Source organism: Trichechus manatus, unplaced genomic scaffold (assembly GCF_000243295.1).
Source record: "Trichechus manatus latirostris isolate Lorelei unplaced genomic scaffold, TriManLat1.0 scaffold00128, whole genome shotgun sequence".
Taxonomy (NCBI): Eukaryota; Metazoa; Chordata; class Mammalia; order Sirenia; family Trichechidae; genus Trichechus; species Trichechus manatus.
This window is the reverse complement of record NW_004444064.1, coordinates 5,887,517-5,902,815: the sequence shown is the minus strand read 5'-3', so window position 1 is coordinate 5,902,815 and position 15,299 is coordinate 5,887,517. Positions and strand designations below refer to the sequence as shown.

The 15,299-nt window shown below is 53.4% G+C and overlaps 1 protein-coding gene across 3 annotated transcripts; it reads right to left on the bottom strand.

The window, feature by feature from the left end:
- Positions 1–3,126: 3,126 nt before the first annotated feature.
- SIK1 (salt inducible kinase 1) lies at positions 3,127–15,183 on the bottom strand. Of its 3 annotated transcripts, none has more exons than XM_004384803.2 (13): positions 14,404–15,183; positions 13,781–13,897; positions 10,666–10,729; positions 10,338–10,499; positions 10,095–10,219; positions 9,828–9,951; positions 8,929–9,152; positions 8,485–8,634; positions 8,244–8,366; positions 7,915–8,131; positions 7,189–7,473; positions 6,124–6,358; positions 3,127–5,592 (listed from the first exon to the last, which is right to left on the bottom strand). In XM_004384803.2, exons 1-13 carry the CDS (start codon positions 14,557–14,559, stop codon positions 5,184–5,186), a joined length of 2,391 nt encoding a protein of 796 aa, XP_004384860.1. In that variant the 5' UTR covers positions 14,560–15,183; the 3' UTR covers positions 3,127–5,183. The 3 variants fall into 3 exon arrangements, with proteins under 3 accessions (XP_004384860.1, XP_023594850.1, XP_023594851.1); XM_023739082.1 differs by having other exon boundaries at positions 8,244–8,309; XM_023739083.1 differs by lacking the exon at positions 8,244–8,366.
- Positions 15,184–15,299: the final 116 nt, after the last annotated feature.

The window sequence follows — 15,299 nt, the reverse complement described above, 5'->3', positions numbered from 1 at the left end:
AAAGCCAGGATGCAGACCAGGCCTGTGGGACGCCAGTGTCGTGCTCTTCAGCCACTGTGCTACCCTGTGCATCGGCCCCAGCAGGCACCGCTCTGTCTTGTATTAGCTGTTTGGTCTGTGGTGCTTGCTACTTGGGGCTATGCCTAGCCTGGACTCTCACCAGCAGGCGCTCAGAACCCCCAGGGCACCATCACTCAGTGATGGGTATTCCCGTGGGGGAGATGGGCCAGAACCTGGGTCAGCCTTACCAGTCCCAACAGGAGTGAACAAATAACATACAAGACAGACCCCCTGCAAAACACCCTGAGTAGGCACGGCCATTCCTGTACAGACATGCTGGTGAAGTAAGGTCCTGGGTGGTGGTGTCATGAGGGATTCTGTGGACCTCCAAATCCCGCAGCCACCCTGGGCCCCTTGGCATCCCAGGAATTAGCAGATCAATAAAGCCGAGAACAGAGTTCTAAAGAGTCTCTCACAGGGTTTCCGTGAGGCTCCCTGAGTGGGCCCTCTAACTAGTAAGCTGAGAATTGTAAGAAGCACTGTTTAATGATGATGATGATGATGATGGCACATTGCTAGTTCTAGAAGAACCATCAAGTACATGAAAATGGGAATTGCAAACCAACAAGGATGGGCGGAAGAGCCACCATGTGCTGAGCATATGCTGGCGCTGCTGGAGCACGCTGAGATGCGATCAATCCCCAAATTGCTGCCCGTTTAGCTGGGGAGTCAACATATATGCACATCAAGTCATTAACATGGCACAAAAATGAAAGCCAAATATATCGAGAAGTTCAGACATGAGATGCTGCTTACGATCTTACTAGTTTACAGGACTTCGCACCCCCAATGTTGTTGATGTCAGCTGCTGTTGAATTGGCCCCCAAATGATGGTGACCCCATGCACAATGGAACAAATTGCTGCCTGGTCCTGTGCCATTCCTACGACTGGTTGTGGACCAGACCATTGCGATCCATAGGGTTTTCATCAGCTGATTTTTCAGAAGTAGTTTGCTTGGTCTTTCTTCCTAGTCCCGGCAGATGGGTGGTAGCTGTACATGAGGTGCATTGGCCAGGAATCAAACCCAGATCTCCCACATGGAAGGTGAGAATTCTACTGCTGCCCCACACCCCCAAACAAGAAACATATTTTCTGTTAGCACATCAACCCTGCAGTCTTCTGGTACAGCAAATGCTACAAAGCTCAAATTCAATGCCAAGAGTTTGGCCCCGTTTCCTTGAGCAGTGATACTAAACCAAGGCTTCTGAGAGCACCCAGAGCTCACCCTGTCAGCCCAGCTGGATTCTGCTGGCAAGGGGCTCCAGGGCACAGTCAAGGACTGAGCAGGTGCTTCCACGTGAGGTTTGTTGAGCTTCCTTGGAGTTGCGTGTTCTGATTTGGCCTTCCTGTCAAAAGATGGCCTCACAGCTCGGGGAGTCAATATTAAGGACAGCTGGCAATTTAAAATGTTTAACTTTCTTCTTAAGCCAGCAGCAATATCTGCTGAGCCTACTCAGAATAGCAGCTGTTTGCTTAGGATGTCATAGGAGGCTCCTCCGACAACCTTGGGGATCCATGCCGACCACTTAGATCTCGTCCATCTCCATCTGAGGATCTCACAACAGGCTGCTGGAAGGGTTAGAAGCTTGTCAAGGCTCCATCATTCCAGCGCTGCTTGCTGCACAGTGGAAACACACTCCATCTTAGTAGAATACAACTGCCCTGGTCATCCACCCTTTGTCTTCTTGCCCAGACACATGCTTGGCACAGGGTCCCCCCTCCGAGAACCCCGGTTCTCTGCACAGGAGCTATTGCCCACTCATTTGGCACTGCGCCTCTCAAAAGAAACTTTTTTAAATAAAAATATGTGCCACGTGTCAAAATAAACATAACCCTTTGTTTTTATAAGCAGACACGGCCGCCATATTGCTACCACTACCAATTCCCATTGAGTTGACTCCAACTCATGGTGACCCCATGTGTGTCAGAGTAAACCTGTGCTCTATAGCCTTTTCAATGGCTGTGATCTTTTGGAAGTAGATCTTTAGAACTTTCTTCCAAGACGCTTCTGGGTGGACTCGAATCGCCAACCTTTCAGTTAGCAGCTGAACATGTTAACAGTTTGCATCACCCAGAGGCTACTGCCCTATTGCCATTGTTATTAGCTGTCTTTGAGTCAGCCTCAGACTCATGGGGACCCCATGCACAATGGGATCAGAACATTCTGATCTATAGGGTTTTCATTGACTGGTTTTTGGAAGTAGATCACCAGGCCTTTCTTCCTAGTCTGCCTTAGTCTGGAAGCTCCACTGAAACCTGTATGGCATCATAGTAACACGCAAGCCTCCACTGTCAGATGGGTGGCAGCTGTGCGTGAGGTGCATTGGCTGGGAATTGAACCTGGGTCTCCTGCATGGAAGGCAAGAATTCTACCACTGAACCACGATGTTTTATACATCAGGGAATTGTTTGTTTGGGAGATTCTTACAAAACCTTGTTTTTGAAGCAGTCCCAGAGAACATTACGAGAGAAGGGGTGAGAACAGTGAATGCAGCCAGGGCCCGGGGCAGGGAAGAAGCAGCTGAAAACTGACCCTCGTATTGAAACTTCCAGCCAGTTAGCAGCGGGAGGCGCCTGGGGGAGGGCAGCTGACCACGCTCCGCCCCGTCCCCAGACCACAGAGGCTAAGGCTCGTTAGGGACTCTGCAGCTGCCTGGAGAAGGCCCTCCCTTCGTGCTTTGCGGTGGGGCTGAATGCAGGAGTTCCCAGTATGCTCTGTTAAAATCCGAAAATTCAATGACCCTGGAGGACACAGCCTCTGAGTGCAGCAGCTCAGAAGGAAACAGACAGACGAACCGGGGACAAGAGTCCAGGTTTGTCCCCCAAACATTTTATTTAAATATTAAATTAAAAAACACACATCGACTAATCATTTGGCATACATTTCTCATTTTAACATAAGGGAAAAAAAAAAAAGGTTTCAGGTATGGTAAAAAAAAAAAAAAAACCCACAAAACACAGAACTATGTACATCTTAGATCACGCAGTGTCTTTCAACAGGCTATTGAGATTGTGGTCTGTAGGGCAGTGCTGTCAGGGAGTCTACAAAACACACAGCACACTTGAAAAAAAAAAAAACCAAGAAACGAAAACACGGCGCTCCTGTCCTCCAAGAGGTTCTACAGCAATAAGAAACAAAACAAAACAAAAATACTATGAAAGTAAAGTGCTTGTTGTTGCTTGAAAGAGGAAACACACAACGGTTTCTGAGGCCTTTGATCTCCGGCACGGGAAGAGAAATTATTTTTAAAAAAGGAGAACAATGTTCTGTGTTGGAATCAGTTGTGCTACCTCTGAAAGAAGGAAGGCATGGGGCCGGGCTGCCCAGGAGGGTGGAGGGTCTCTCTCCAGTTCTGGGAACGTCTTTGTAAGTTAGTGGGAGACTTTGGTGTTTTCTCTGTGGCCGGGCACCAGGGCCATCCACAAGGGCTGGTCCTTGGCCCTGAACCTTTGACGCAGCCACACAGCAGCCGCGGTTAACAGTAGCAGCAAACTTGGCCGATAGGAGAGACACAGGCGTGCAGATCTGAGTCAGCCAGGGTCACGGCACCACTGGTGTCAGCGGCCACTCATCCGTCCTCGTGACCCTCAGTAACTCGGTCAGTCTTTGGCTTTTCAAAACTGCTGCCTTTCTTCTCCCTTCCCTAGTGAGCTCTGTTTAATACTGCAGGTTGTAAGAAGCCAAAGGAATCTGAAGGCACCTGGATGAGGCAAAGGGAGGGGACCTGGCCACACAGAACACTTTTCCTTCTGAATTCCAAAGAGGCTTTTGGACTGACGGAGCCCCTCTGTGAGTTTACCTAGGTACGCTGCCGCCTCTGCCCCCCGGTGCTCTGAGGGGAAGGCACCCCGCGGCCCCCCTGAACACGGAACAGGTGCTCACGAGAACGTATCTGAACACTACCAGAGGGGGAAATTGAAACCAGAAACACAAAAGTGTAGTAAAAAATATAAAAAATAAGTAGTGTGTATTTGTATCCTATTTATATACATATACAGTGTTTTAAAAAAAAACGAAAAAGGCTTTAAAAACGCTGACCTGGACATCTCATTTTCCTTGAACAAAAGCCAAACGCTCAGGACCCATCAGGTCCTGGCCCAGAGGGGTGGGGTCTGTCACCCCAATTCTCCCGTCTCGGTCTGTACAATCGTAGCCTCGCGATATTGCACGCTCCCCCCAGAGTCGGTTGTTCGTTTTGGACCCTGATAATGAAATGCATAAAAGCGTAATTAGCAGCGGAAATAAAATCTGCAGCATGAAGAGAATGCCCCTCCGACTCCTTGAAGGCGCAGGGGTTTCCGGCCAAGTGACCGCGAGAGCGGAGCCCCCAGCCCCACCGCTCCTTCCGGTGGCTCCTCGGACAACTCCTGGAAAACCAATCCGTGAGCAGGTTATAAACTTCTCACCAAAGACAATTAAAAAAATAACTATACTCTGGGGTTCTGACTTCAGGGGAGAGAATTCCAAGAGTTTGTCAATCATCCTCTCCTGGGCTATTTGAGCTTTTCAAAAACTGACAGATGAAGCAGAAAGTTCACAGTTTTCATTTAAAGCATAAATGTTTCAGGAAATGTAGGATTGTGACCTACCTAAAAAAAAAAGATACAACCAACGTGCGCCCACGTGCACACATGCCCAGCGACGCCCACTTCTGTCCCATGGACGCATGGTTCATGCCACCATCTCCTCAGAGGTAACCACCCCACACCCTTCCATGAGCCCGTGCTCAACGGCGCCCCTGTTTCAGCCCCACACTGCCATCTCCAAAGTCGCCCCCACTCACGGTAGGCAAGGGCCGGACCAGCAGAGCCCCGTCCTCCCTCCATCCCAGCCTTCCCTCTTTCCCCGCCCTGCCCGTCCACCCACCCCAACAACACACCCCCTCGGTTATTATTTTTCTTCTGGAAGTTTCCAGTCCCTACTCATACTCAAAATTGTTCAGTGCAAGAAAAAAGGAAAGCAGATGAAAAATCAACGAAAAAGCCCAAACACCTAACGTATTGCTTGTTTCGCTTCCAGAAAGTTATTGGCTTTGAGTCTGAAAACGTCTTCACATACTCTGAAATTATTGCTTCGAAGAGTCGGTGGCGGCGGGTGCCAGCGGGAGCTGGGTGTGCGCCCTCACTGCACGAGCACGAAGGTGCCCAGCTGGCCCGCGGTCAGATCCTCCATCTCGCAGTCTCCCTGCACCAGCCCAGCGGGCTCGAATCCGGGGGGCAGCACAGCGAAGCGGGGCTGTGGGGTCACGGCGGGGGCCAGGGGTGTTGCGGTGGAGCTGATGTGCAGGTGGGCGTCCAGAAGCTGGGCCGCTGAGGCCGTGGGGGAGGCAGCAGCCCGGAAGAGATGGGGTGGCAGGAGCGGGCCAGGCCCCAGCACCAGCTCCTTCTGAAGTCCCGACACCAGGAGAGTGCTGGAGAGTGGAGGGACGCCAGAGCTGTCACACGGGGCGAGGACATAGGGAGCCTGGGGCAGCGGGGGCGCCTGTGGGCAGCCGGGCTGGGCCGCCGGGTGGTGCTGTAACTGGAGCAGCCTGGAGAAGAGGAGGAGAGGCAGGTGACTGCCTGCTCAGCCCGCGCCTCCCCGACCAGCCAGCTCTGCGTCGGCTCGGCTCGCAGACACGATCAGGTTTCCGCGCTGGCCGTGAGTAAGAACCCTCCCTGTGGAACTGCCGGCTGGAGCCGATCAGAACACGCAATGCTGTGCGTGACTAATCCCCTGAGCAATTTCTGACATTTCCATTCTCCATCTTGCTTTTATAGCAACGCGGAGATGCCAGCCATACGTGACATTTTTATTCAGTGCCACCCTCAGTCCCCACGTAGGGCCTTCAGAGTGACAGAGCCTGACGTGGCCCGCCCCCTCCTACACCAGGCAGGGCGAGTGGGGCTCTGAGCCTAACAAGTCTCCCCAAACATGGGGGCTGGCAGGTGTGCGTGCCTGATGACACAGAGAAACGGAGAGCTGAAGAAATCAGGTTATTTAAGAGAAAAGCTCCCGATACGTGCAAGTCACGTCAACGCAGGGGTGACCGGGGCAGTAAGGGCAGCCTGGGGCCTCATACCTCTGCTGGTGGAGCACCTCTTCCAGAAGGTTCCGGCTCTCCCGGCCACTGCCCCCGCTGCCGTATGGGCCAGCGCTCTGTGCAGGGAGCGGGAAGGGGCTCAGGCCACCCCGCGGGGCCCGGCTGGAGGAGGAGGCCTGACACACCTGGCGGGCCAGCCCCTTGATCTTGTTCAGCCCCAGAAACCCTTTGGTCCTGGCGTTCTTCCTCAGCTGCTGTCGAAAAGCCTTCAGCCCTGGGGAGAGACAAGATCAAGGTGTCTACAGACCACTGTCTCCAAGCACAGGCGAAAGCCCCTGGCTCATGAAGTGCTCCACAGCCCAGGGAGGAGGTCAGAAAGGATGGATGGTGCCAATGTGACTGGACAATACGACTGTCGTTGTTCCTAAAGGGTTAAGGAGCACTCTCAGTCACCAGATTTGTCACAACTGCCACCCCCTCCCGGGGATGAGGGTCAGACGGCATTCCTACACAGACATGTCTGGGCGCGCTGCAGTTCTTCTGGAGGGCGCACGGGCACGCCAAACCCCGCACACGGTCGACCAGGTGGGGCTGTGTTCACTGGGGGGTCCCTCCCCAACGCCCCCATCATCCAAGTCGGGAGCTGCGCCCAGCCCCAAAGCATCTCTTGAGCTGTCAGGACCAGCTGACAGAGATGCCCGCCCAAGGCCCCAAGGTCTGAGCTCGTGCATGAAGGCCACGACGAGCCTGCACTGCCACGGGCCCCGCCCAAGCTGGATAAAAACCAAATCAGCTGCCGCTGAGTCAACTCCAACTCATGGCGACCCCGTGTGCGTCACAGTAGAACTGTGCTCTGCAGGGTTTTCAGTGGCCGATTTCTTAGATGGAGATCACTACGCCTTTCTTCCAAAGCACCTCGGGCTGGACTCCAACCCTCAGCCTCTCGGTCAGCAGCCCAGCGTGTTAAGTGTTCGCACCACCGAAGGACTTCTCTAAGCCGGCTAGAGAGCGGGAAACGCCATCTGCCACCAGGGACAGAGTGACGCCCTTCAGGGAAATGAGGTGTCTTGGAAAGGGGGCGGCTGGTGGGAGGGGAGCAGTCACCTTGGGTAAGCGAGGTGTCCGAGGCCCTCCGTCCTTCCTGGAAGCTGACAGGGAGCGGGACAGTGCAGCCCAGGGTCCCCTGTGCCTGCAGGACTGGGGTGGCGGACTGGGCCCCCAGGCACGGCGCAGCCACGTGGACAGGCGAGCAGGTGCCCCCCAGCCCCTGGGCGGCCACGCTGCTGAGCCCCGCGGGGCCGTCGCTTGCCGAGAAAGTCAAGCAGCTGTCAGAGCTGGTTCCTTCGGATGGGCCGGCTGCTGTGGCACAGAAGGACGAAATGACAATGCCTGGAGGAAAACACAGCACCTTTAGGGGGGCCGCACCAACCACGAGGGGATCTACAGGCCCTGCTCTGATAGCCCGAGCTCGGCGAGGCAGCGGGCGAGGCAGCGGGAGAGGCCTCCTCCCCACCTCAACCCCACACCTGGAGGGAAAGGGCGCCTGCCAATGGCCAGAGGCCACGGAGGCCCAGGGAGCCTCGAGGACTAGCTACCACGGAGCTGCAGGCAACAGGGGATCTGTGCAGGCCAAGGACCCACCCCGCCACCCACCAGAGCATCCCAGGGCGGCCACCAGTACAGACTAAGCCCCACGGTCCCTTCTCCACTCAAACGGCCACACTGAGTACCCTAAAGTCTGATCATGGCAGACCCCGAAAACCTTCGGTGGAAAACGGTGCTGGCCACAAGCCCTGCCCTGTCGACCAGCTGTCCCCACGGGACACTCACATGGAGGGGTGTGTGGGGAGAAGTGGGCGGTGACCTCGGCCAGCGTGTGCCGTCGGCCCGTGCTGCTCGGTAGGGGCTTCTGCGCCTTCAGCTCCTCCTCCAGGCCCTGGCCGTGCCTGGCCTCCTCGCTGATGGCTGTGTCAAGCACGCTGCTGGGGGAGACGGAGCGGTACCGGAACATTCCGTCACAGTTGGCATCCACCGGGAAGAACAAGGGCTATGGCAGACCAAAACAAACAAGTTTGGGATATGTTGGAGGGGGGTGTCACCACCACTAGCTCACAGGGTACGCACAGAACCCTCAGGAACCACCTCACCGCAGAGCTCACCTGCAGTGAGGTGCTGAGGTCACAGTCCATCTCAACCTGCAGGACGGACTGTGCCAGGGTCTGGGGCTGCGGGCATAGCAGGGGCGAGCAGAGGGGGTCACCAGTGAGGCCCTCCTGGGGCACCTGGGGGATGAAAGAGGCAGGCGCATCTGAGCAAGGGGCTCATAACTCTGGGGGGCAGGGGGCATCCCCAGGCAGAGGGCAGGAACAGGCACGGGGGAGGGGGGTTTCCTGTCCTTACCTCCAAACCGCTGAGATCGGAGCTCCTGGGCCTGGGCTGCCGGGTGGGCCCTGGGCGGGCTGGCGGCTGGGAGCTCCGGTACTCCTTCAGGCGCTCCAGGAGGAGGTAATAGATGGCCGCGAAGTGGTTGTAGCTGCTATTCTGCAGTGACTGCCAGACAGACACACGGACGTTAGTTTAGTGCGAAGGCGCGGAGGAGAACAAAGTCCTGGCTCGCAGCTCCGGAAGCAGCAGCGCCTTGGATGCGTCTGCATTGATCCCTGAGCTGCCGCCGTCCCCAGGGCTGTTCTTGGTGGCTGAGGGACCGCCGGAGCAGAAGATAAGCCAGCCCTTCCATCAGCCACGCCCCCACTCTGCCCTAGAGGGCGCGTGCCAGTTCTCCCAGCGGCGCTGTGCCCCCCGACCGACCGCCTACACCTGCAGCAGGTGAGGCGCCCAGCTCACCTCCACGGTCCTCCGCCGGTCAACGCCCAGCATCTGCATGATGCCCAGCACCTGCTCGTTGTAGTCGCCCAGGTTGGAGTTGTAGTTGTGCGCGGCAAAGGCCAGGGAGGGGGGCTGCGGCAGCGCGGCCTCCGCCTGCATCCACCGGTGCTGCTTGATCTGGGCGATGGTGATGCGCTTGGCAGGGTCCACCACCAGCATGCGGCGGATCAGGGACTCGCAGTCTGCAGACGGCAGAGGGGGTGCGCTGAGCCCTGCTGCGGGCCAGCCCACCACCTGCGGACCCTCACAGCCCTGCAAGGCACCCACTCCCCCTGCCCACAGGGAAACGGGCAAACTAGAGTCGTCAAGGTTGAGCGCCCAGGCCAAGAGCTCAGATGCCCCACTTGGGGAAGCCACCGCCTGAGCGATCCGGCCCCTGGAAGGACACGGCCTTGATCCTTCCAATGTCCACCAGCCAGAGAGCCTCTGAGCCTGCCCACCCTGCTCTGTGACCATACGATTTAGTAACAATAGGCCAAGACTCTTTACGCAACAAATCTTCAAGGAAAAATGATGTGTTTGAAACTGGCCAGTGGGTAAAACTAACGGGGGGGGCAGAGCCCGAGGTGTTGGCCTGAGAGGGGACCCCAGGTGTGCAGCCAGCTGGCTCACAAGGAGACTCGGCCACAGAGGAGGGCACTGCACCCTAGAAGTAGGGCACGGAGAGCCCTGTGGGGTTGGGTTTCTCCGTGGGCATCGCGACCACGCCCCACAGTAACACGGGCTCATTCACAGCCTCCGCTATGCACGGGAGGACAGCAGGGCAGGCGTTTCAGGAAATTCATTCCTCCCCTCCTCCCAGACAAGGCTCCGGGTTAGCCTGGCCCACGTGGGGAGCAGGCCGGCCGCCCACCTACCTTGGGACATGAAGAAGGGGATGCGGAAGCGGCCCTCCAGTACGCGCTGCCGCAGGGTGGGCAGGTTGGGCCCGTCGAAGGGCAGTGAGCCGCAGACCAGTACGTACAGCACAACCCCGAGGCTCTGTGGACACCACGGGGCACAGTGAGCGGTCAGCGGACAGCAAGGGGAACGGTGAGCGGTCAGCGGGCACCAAGGGGCACGGTGAGCTGTCAATGGCCACCCCAGGGCACCCACCACAGCACAGCACCACGCAGGCCCCTTACCCAGATGTCGAGCTGGGGACCTTCGTACTCCTTCCCTTCAAAGACCTCCGGGGCGGCATACGGGGGGCTCCCACACCACGTGGACAAGGCCTCTCCTGACTTGTAGAAGTTCCCGAATCCAAAATCTGAGAGGGAAAGAGGCCGATTAGATGAAGCGGGAACAAGGGAGGCTGAAGTTCCAGAGCCATCCGCAGCATGCCCCGGGGCGCTCTCCCGACGCCAGGCACCCATGGGCATCCTTGCCTGCCAGCTTGATGTCCATGTTGTTGTCCAGCAGCAGGTTCTCGGTCTTGAGGTCCCGGTGGACAATGTGGTGGCTGTGGCAGTACTCCACGGCCGACAGGATCTGCCAGAACTTCTTCCGTGCTTCCTCCTCACTCAGGTGCCCATTGGAGGTCAGATAATCTGGGGAAGAGGGACGAGACAAAGCCATGTCCCCAAATCCAGAGGTCTGCCAGCCCTCATGGGAACAACTACACAAAGCTGTGGAAGTTTACAGCACGTGGACCCAAACCCCAGACAGGCAATCCGCACGCGTTCATGCCGTTTATTTCAATTAAGTGTGACTTACCAAACATCTCTCCATTTTTTGCAAACTCGGTGACAATATAAAGCATGTCCTTGGTTTCCATAACCTAAAAAAATAAAGACCTAATATTTAACCACAAAAAGGGAACAGACCTATCGGATAAATAACCCACTGAAAACCCAGCAAGTGTTTAACTTCTCTCAGATGCGTGCATTCGTCATTTAAAAAAGGAAAGAAAACACGTTTCAGGGTTGGCGACACAATATGTGTATTAATTGTTTAATGAGAAACTAATTTACTCTGTACACCTTCATCTAAAGCACAATAAAAAAAATTTTTTTAAAAAGGGGGGGGAAGAAAAACTTCTGCAATAAAGACACAAATAAAGGTATTTCTATTCAGAAAGAAAAGTGCCTAGGTGGTGCAAACAGGTAACATGCTCGGCTGCCAACCGGAAGGTTGGAGGTTCAAGTTCACCCAGGGGCACCTTGGAAGAAAGGCCTGGCAATCTACCTCCGAAAAATCAGCCCTTGAAAAATCCTGTGGAGCACAGTTCTACCCTGACACACACGGAGTTGCCGTGAGTCACAGCTGAGTTGACAGCAACTGGTTTGGTTTTTGGTTTATTTGAAAAGAGGTTTTAAAAAAAATAACAAATCAGACGTGAACTCCTTATTAGCTTGCCTACCTTGATCTATCGTAGTTCTTAAAAAAGAGCCAATATATTAGAACACTTTTAAGTCACCGTATTAATGCACGTTGCCTTACACTCCTTTCGTGGACACCAAAGCCTACAGAACTAAGAGACTGCTACCTTTTGCTAGGACTTTCTGTTAGAAGCCTGGCGAGCAGGTCACGGATTATTCAAGCTGATATTCACGGCCAGAACAAAATGAATAACAGATAACAACTACCCCGTCCCCACTTGCTTTATTGACATGATAAATGAGGCTGAAAAAGACAACAGCTTTGCAGGTAAGATACAATAGGCTGCCCTTTGTCCAGCAAATTCCTCCACATGTATCAGCAGCAACAGCCAATGTCAACATACAACTTCAGGTTCGTTTCTTGACCAAGAATTTTATATTACTTGGAAACCATTTTTAAAAGAGTTTTAAACTGGTAACGAATGAAGAAACGAGATAAAATTCAAATTTTGGGCGCTGAAAGAAGTAAACCAAACTCACGTATCTATATACATATATATATTTATTTTTATTTCAGAGGGAGTGAAAGAGAGGTAACACATTCTTACAGAAAAAGATTTCTTTGGGTTGAAATTATAGCTATTTTTTTAAAAAGAGCTTTTAAAGACAACTATGGCGAGCCATAAATCGAACAAGAAAAGTGAGCGGCGTGCAGGTTGGCTGAATTTTTAGCAGACCTGCTCCTATCTGTGTGTGGGAGAATGACTTGTAAGAACGTCGCTGCAGATCCTCTTTCACCATTAAAGAAGAAGCCGTTGCGCCGTAGAAGAAGGAAGAATTAAGAGTACAAACATTTTAAGGTTTCAAAAACCTGAAGGGAAGCGCAAAGTGCCTCTGCAGGGTTCTGGGGCCTGTGCCAGCTGGCTGAAAATTATGCAGGAGTGTCAAAACCAGAGTCATAAAAATCCCTGCTACATTCCTGAATTCTAGAGTCTCCAAACAGTCAAGAACCCCATACGAGAAGAAGAAAATTCACCTGCAGAAAAGACCCCTGAGGTCGATCATTCGTGTAATTTGTTGATTAATCGATCTAATTCGACAAGCATGGGCAGAGGGGAGGAGGAGGAAGAAAACAAAAGGAAGGTACGTTAAGGTCTGGCCCTTCACCAAAGTCAAACCAGAAACAGTTCGGCCACACCATGGAAGAAACTTCTTATCTCGGTGGTTCAACTTCAAAATGGCAACAGAAAAAAAAAAAAACAAGCCCCCACATGCACGTGACCCCGAAGAAACTGTCTCGTCAGTGGAAATACAAGCCAATAATCCTGCTTCTACCTCTGTTTCAGTGAAGTAGAACCTTCTGTGGAGTACATTTAAACTATAATTAATTCTCTCTCCTATCGCGCTTTTCAAGGAGACCCTGGGTGGCGCAAAGAGTTCAGTGCTCAACTACTAGCCAAAAGGTTGGCAGTTCGAATTCACCCAGAAAGGCCTGACGATCTGCTTCTGAAAGGTCACAGCCTTGAAAACCCTAAGGAGCACGGTTCTACTCTGCGCACATGGGGTTGCCATGAGTCGGAATCAACCTGACTCTAACAACATCAACCACAATTTTCACCTACCCTTGCCAGTCTGGAACACAAACATACATGACCATCCCATGTTCATCTCAGATCCACATGGCTTCATGAGAACCACTGAATGGAATTTATACACAGCACAAATGGATGACATGTTGAATATCTGCAAAAAATTTATTCTTCTGCAAGTAGACTTCATTCCATCTTTGAAAAGTGGTCATTTATTGGGGGGGGGGGGAATTACTTTGTTGTCCTAATTAAACCAGTACTTATATCTCAAAGACAATTCATTAGTTGCAACAACGGTCAAAAATAAAGTCACAAAACATACTAACAGATGGGTAGTGTGAGGCACGTTCCTCACTTGGATTAAATTACAAATTCCTTGCTCCTAACGTTGCAAAAATACTTTCAACTCTCCATTTCTGACAGAAGAGTTGAAATAAGGAAGACAAATGCTCACTGCTGCTCATGCAAAGGTTTAAGGTAACGAAAACTCTGAAGGGCGGCCGGTTTAAAATTTAATAATTATCTGCAAATGGAGAAGTTTCTAGTTCCACTCAAATGTGTCCTTCTTTACTAAATGCCCGACTGCGACACTAGTACAGACTGGCTGTTTATTTTCATAATAAAGTAAACATAACAACCAAACTTATGCATTTAAAACTGGAACTGCAATACTAGATAAAATTTTAATGATGCAAATCTCAATTATGATCCAAAAGCAGGAAAATAATTGTAAATATATGAGCGCACTTGGCAAAAATCAATTTATTCAGCTTAAACGACCAACTCCTGGATTCTCCCCACACACACACACGCCCCCCCCCCAAAAAAAGCGTAACCTTTAGCAACTGCAGACTATTTTGTCGAAAATAAAAAATAATTCACTTCCAGAATTAACAGTGAAAGGCAAACTGGAGCCCTTACCTGATAAAGTTTTATGATATGAGGATGGTTCAAAAGCTTCATAATCTGAACCTCTCGATATATTTTCTCCAAATTGCTTGGATCTAATCTTGTTTTATCGATTATTTTTATTGCAACCTACAGATTTTAAAAAGAAAACAAATGTTTTGTTTAAAAAAAAACCCTCCCGTAGCCTAATTTACACATTTCACTTTCTGGTAGGTAAATTTCTAAACTATTTTACCCATACAGTCACAAAAAAGCTGGGGAAAAATAATCAATGTAACCAGTGACATTACTAAAATAAAGTTAAATAAACACCTGAAGTGTTTGCAGGGTCAATTTCCAGCGATCAGATCTGAATCCCTGGACATTGGACTCCTGGTTTTTTGTTCAATAGCTTTTCGCCATCCTCTTAATATTTGTACATATTATGCAGAAACATAAAGGATTTTTTTTTTTCTTTACCAAACTAAAAAATGCCAGCGTTTGGACATTAACGCAATCAACCGCGCAGGCACGCACAGGCACGTAATGAACCCCGCAGACCCCCCGGGCAGGTCAGATCCCTTCTCCCCGTTGCCGTCCTGGCCCATCCCTTCTGGGGCGCCCCAGGTCTGGTTCGGGTGCCGCCACGCACGCACCTGGGTTTTGGTGACTCGGTGCCGGGCCAGCTTCACTACCGCGAAATTGCCTTTGCCCAGGGTTCGCTCGATGTCGTAAAAGCCCACCCGGAGGGGCTTCTGCTGGCCCTGGCCTGAGCCCGCGGCCGCCGCGCTGAACTCCGACATGATCACCATGGTTCAAGCGGCCGCACCTGCCGGACAGGTGGGAGGAAGGCGCGTTCAACAACCGGCCGACCCGGACGCCCGTGCCCGAAGCCCCCGCTACTGGATTCCTTGCCTCCGAAACCCCAATGCCCAGCGCTCCCGCGCCTGAACCCCCCGACCCGGGCCCTTCACCCGAGGCCCCCGCGCCCGCATTCCCGTCTTGGATGCCCCGCGCCCGCCTCGCCTCGCCCCTCCACGGCGAGCGCACAGCCCGCAGCCGGACCCACTCCGGACTTCACGGCCGGACGCCGGGCGCGTAGACCCCTTCTCACACCTCCTCCCCTCCGCCTGCGGTCGGTTTCACTCCGGCCCCCAGGCCACCTTTGCGGGGCGCGAAAACCCCAACCTACACCCGCTTTCCGCCGCCCGCGGTCGGTTCTACTCCGGCTCCCGGACTCCCTTATCCGGGCGCGGGGCGTGTAGATCAGTTCCCACACCCGCTCCCCGTCGCCCGCGGTCGGCTCCACTCCGAACTCCCGGACTCCCTATCGGGGTGTGCAGCAGTCCCCCTCCTACACCCGCCGCCCGCAGCTGGCTCCACTCCGGCCCCGGACCCCTAGCGCGCAGATCCCCCTCCCACACCCACCGGCCGCCCCACAACAAAGGGGATCCCGGCGGGCGGCGAGGCCCGCGTCCCCGCCCGCGACCCTACGCGCGCGCATCTGAGGGGCCGCCGGGACCCCCGAGCGGCCGTCGGAAGCCGCGTCCCC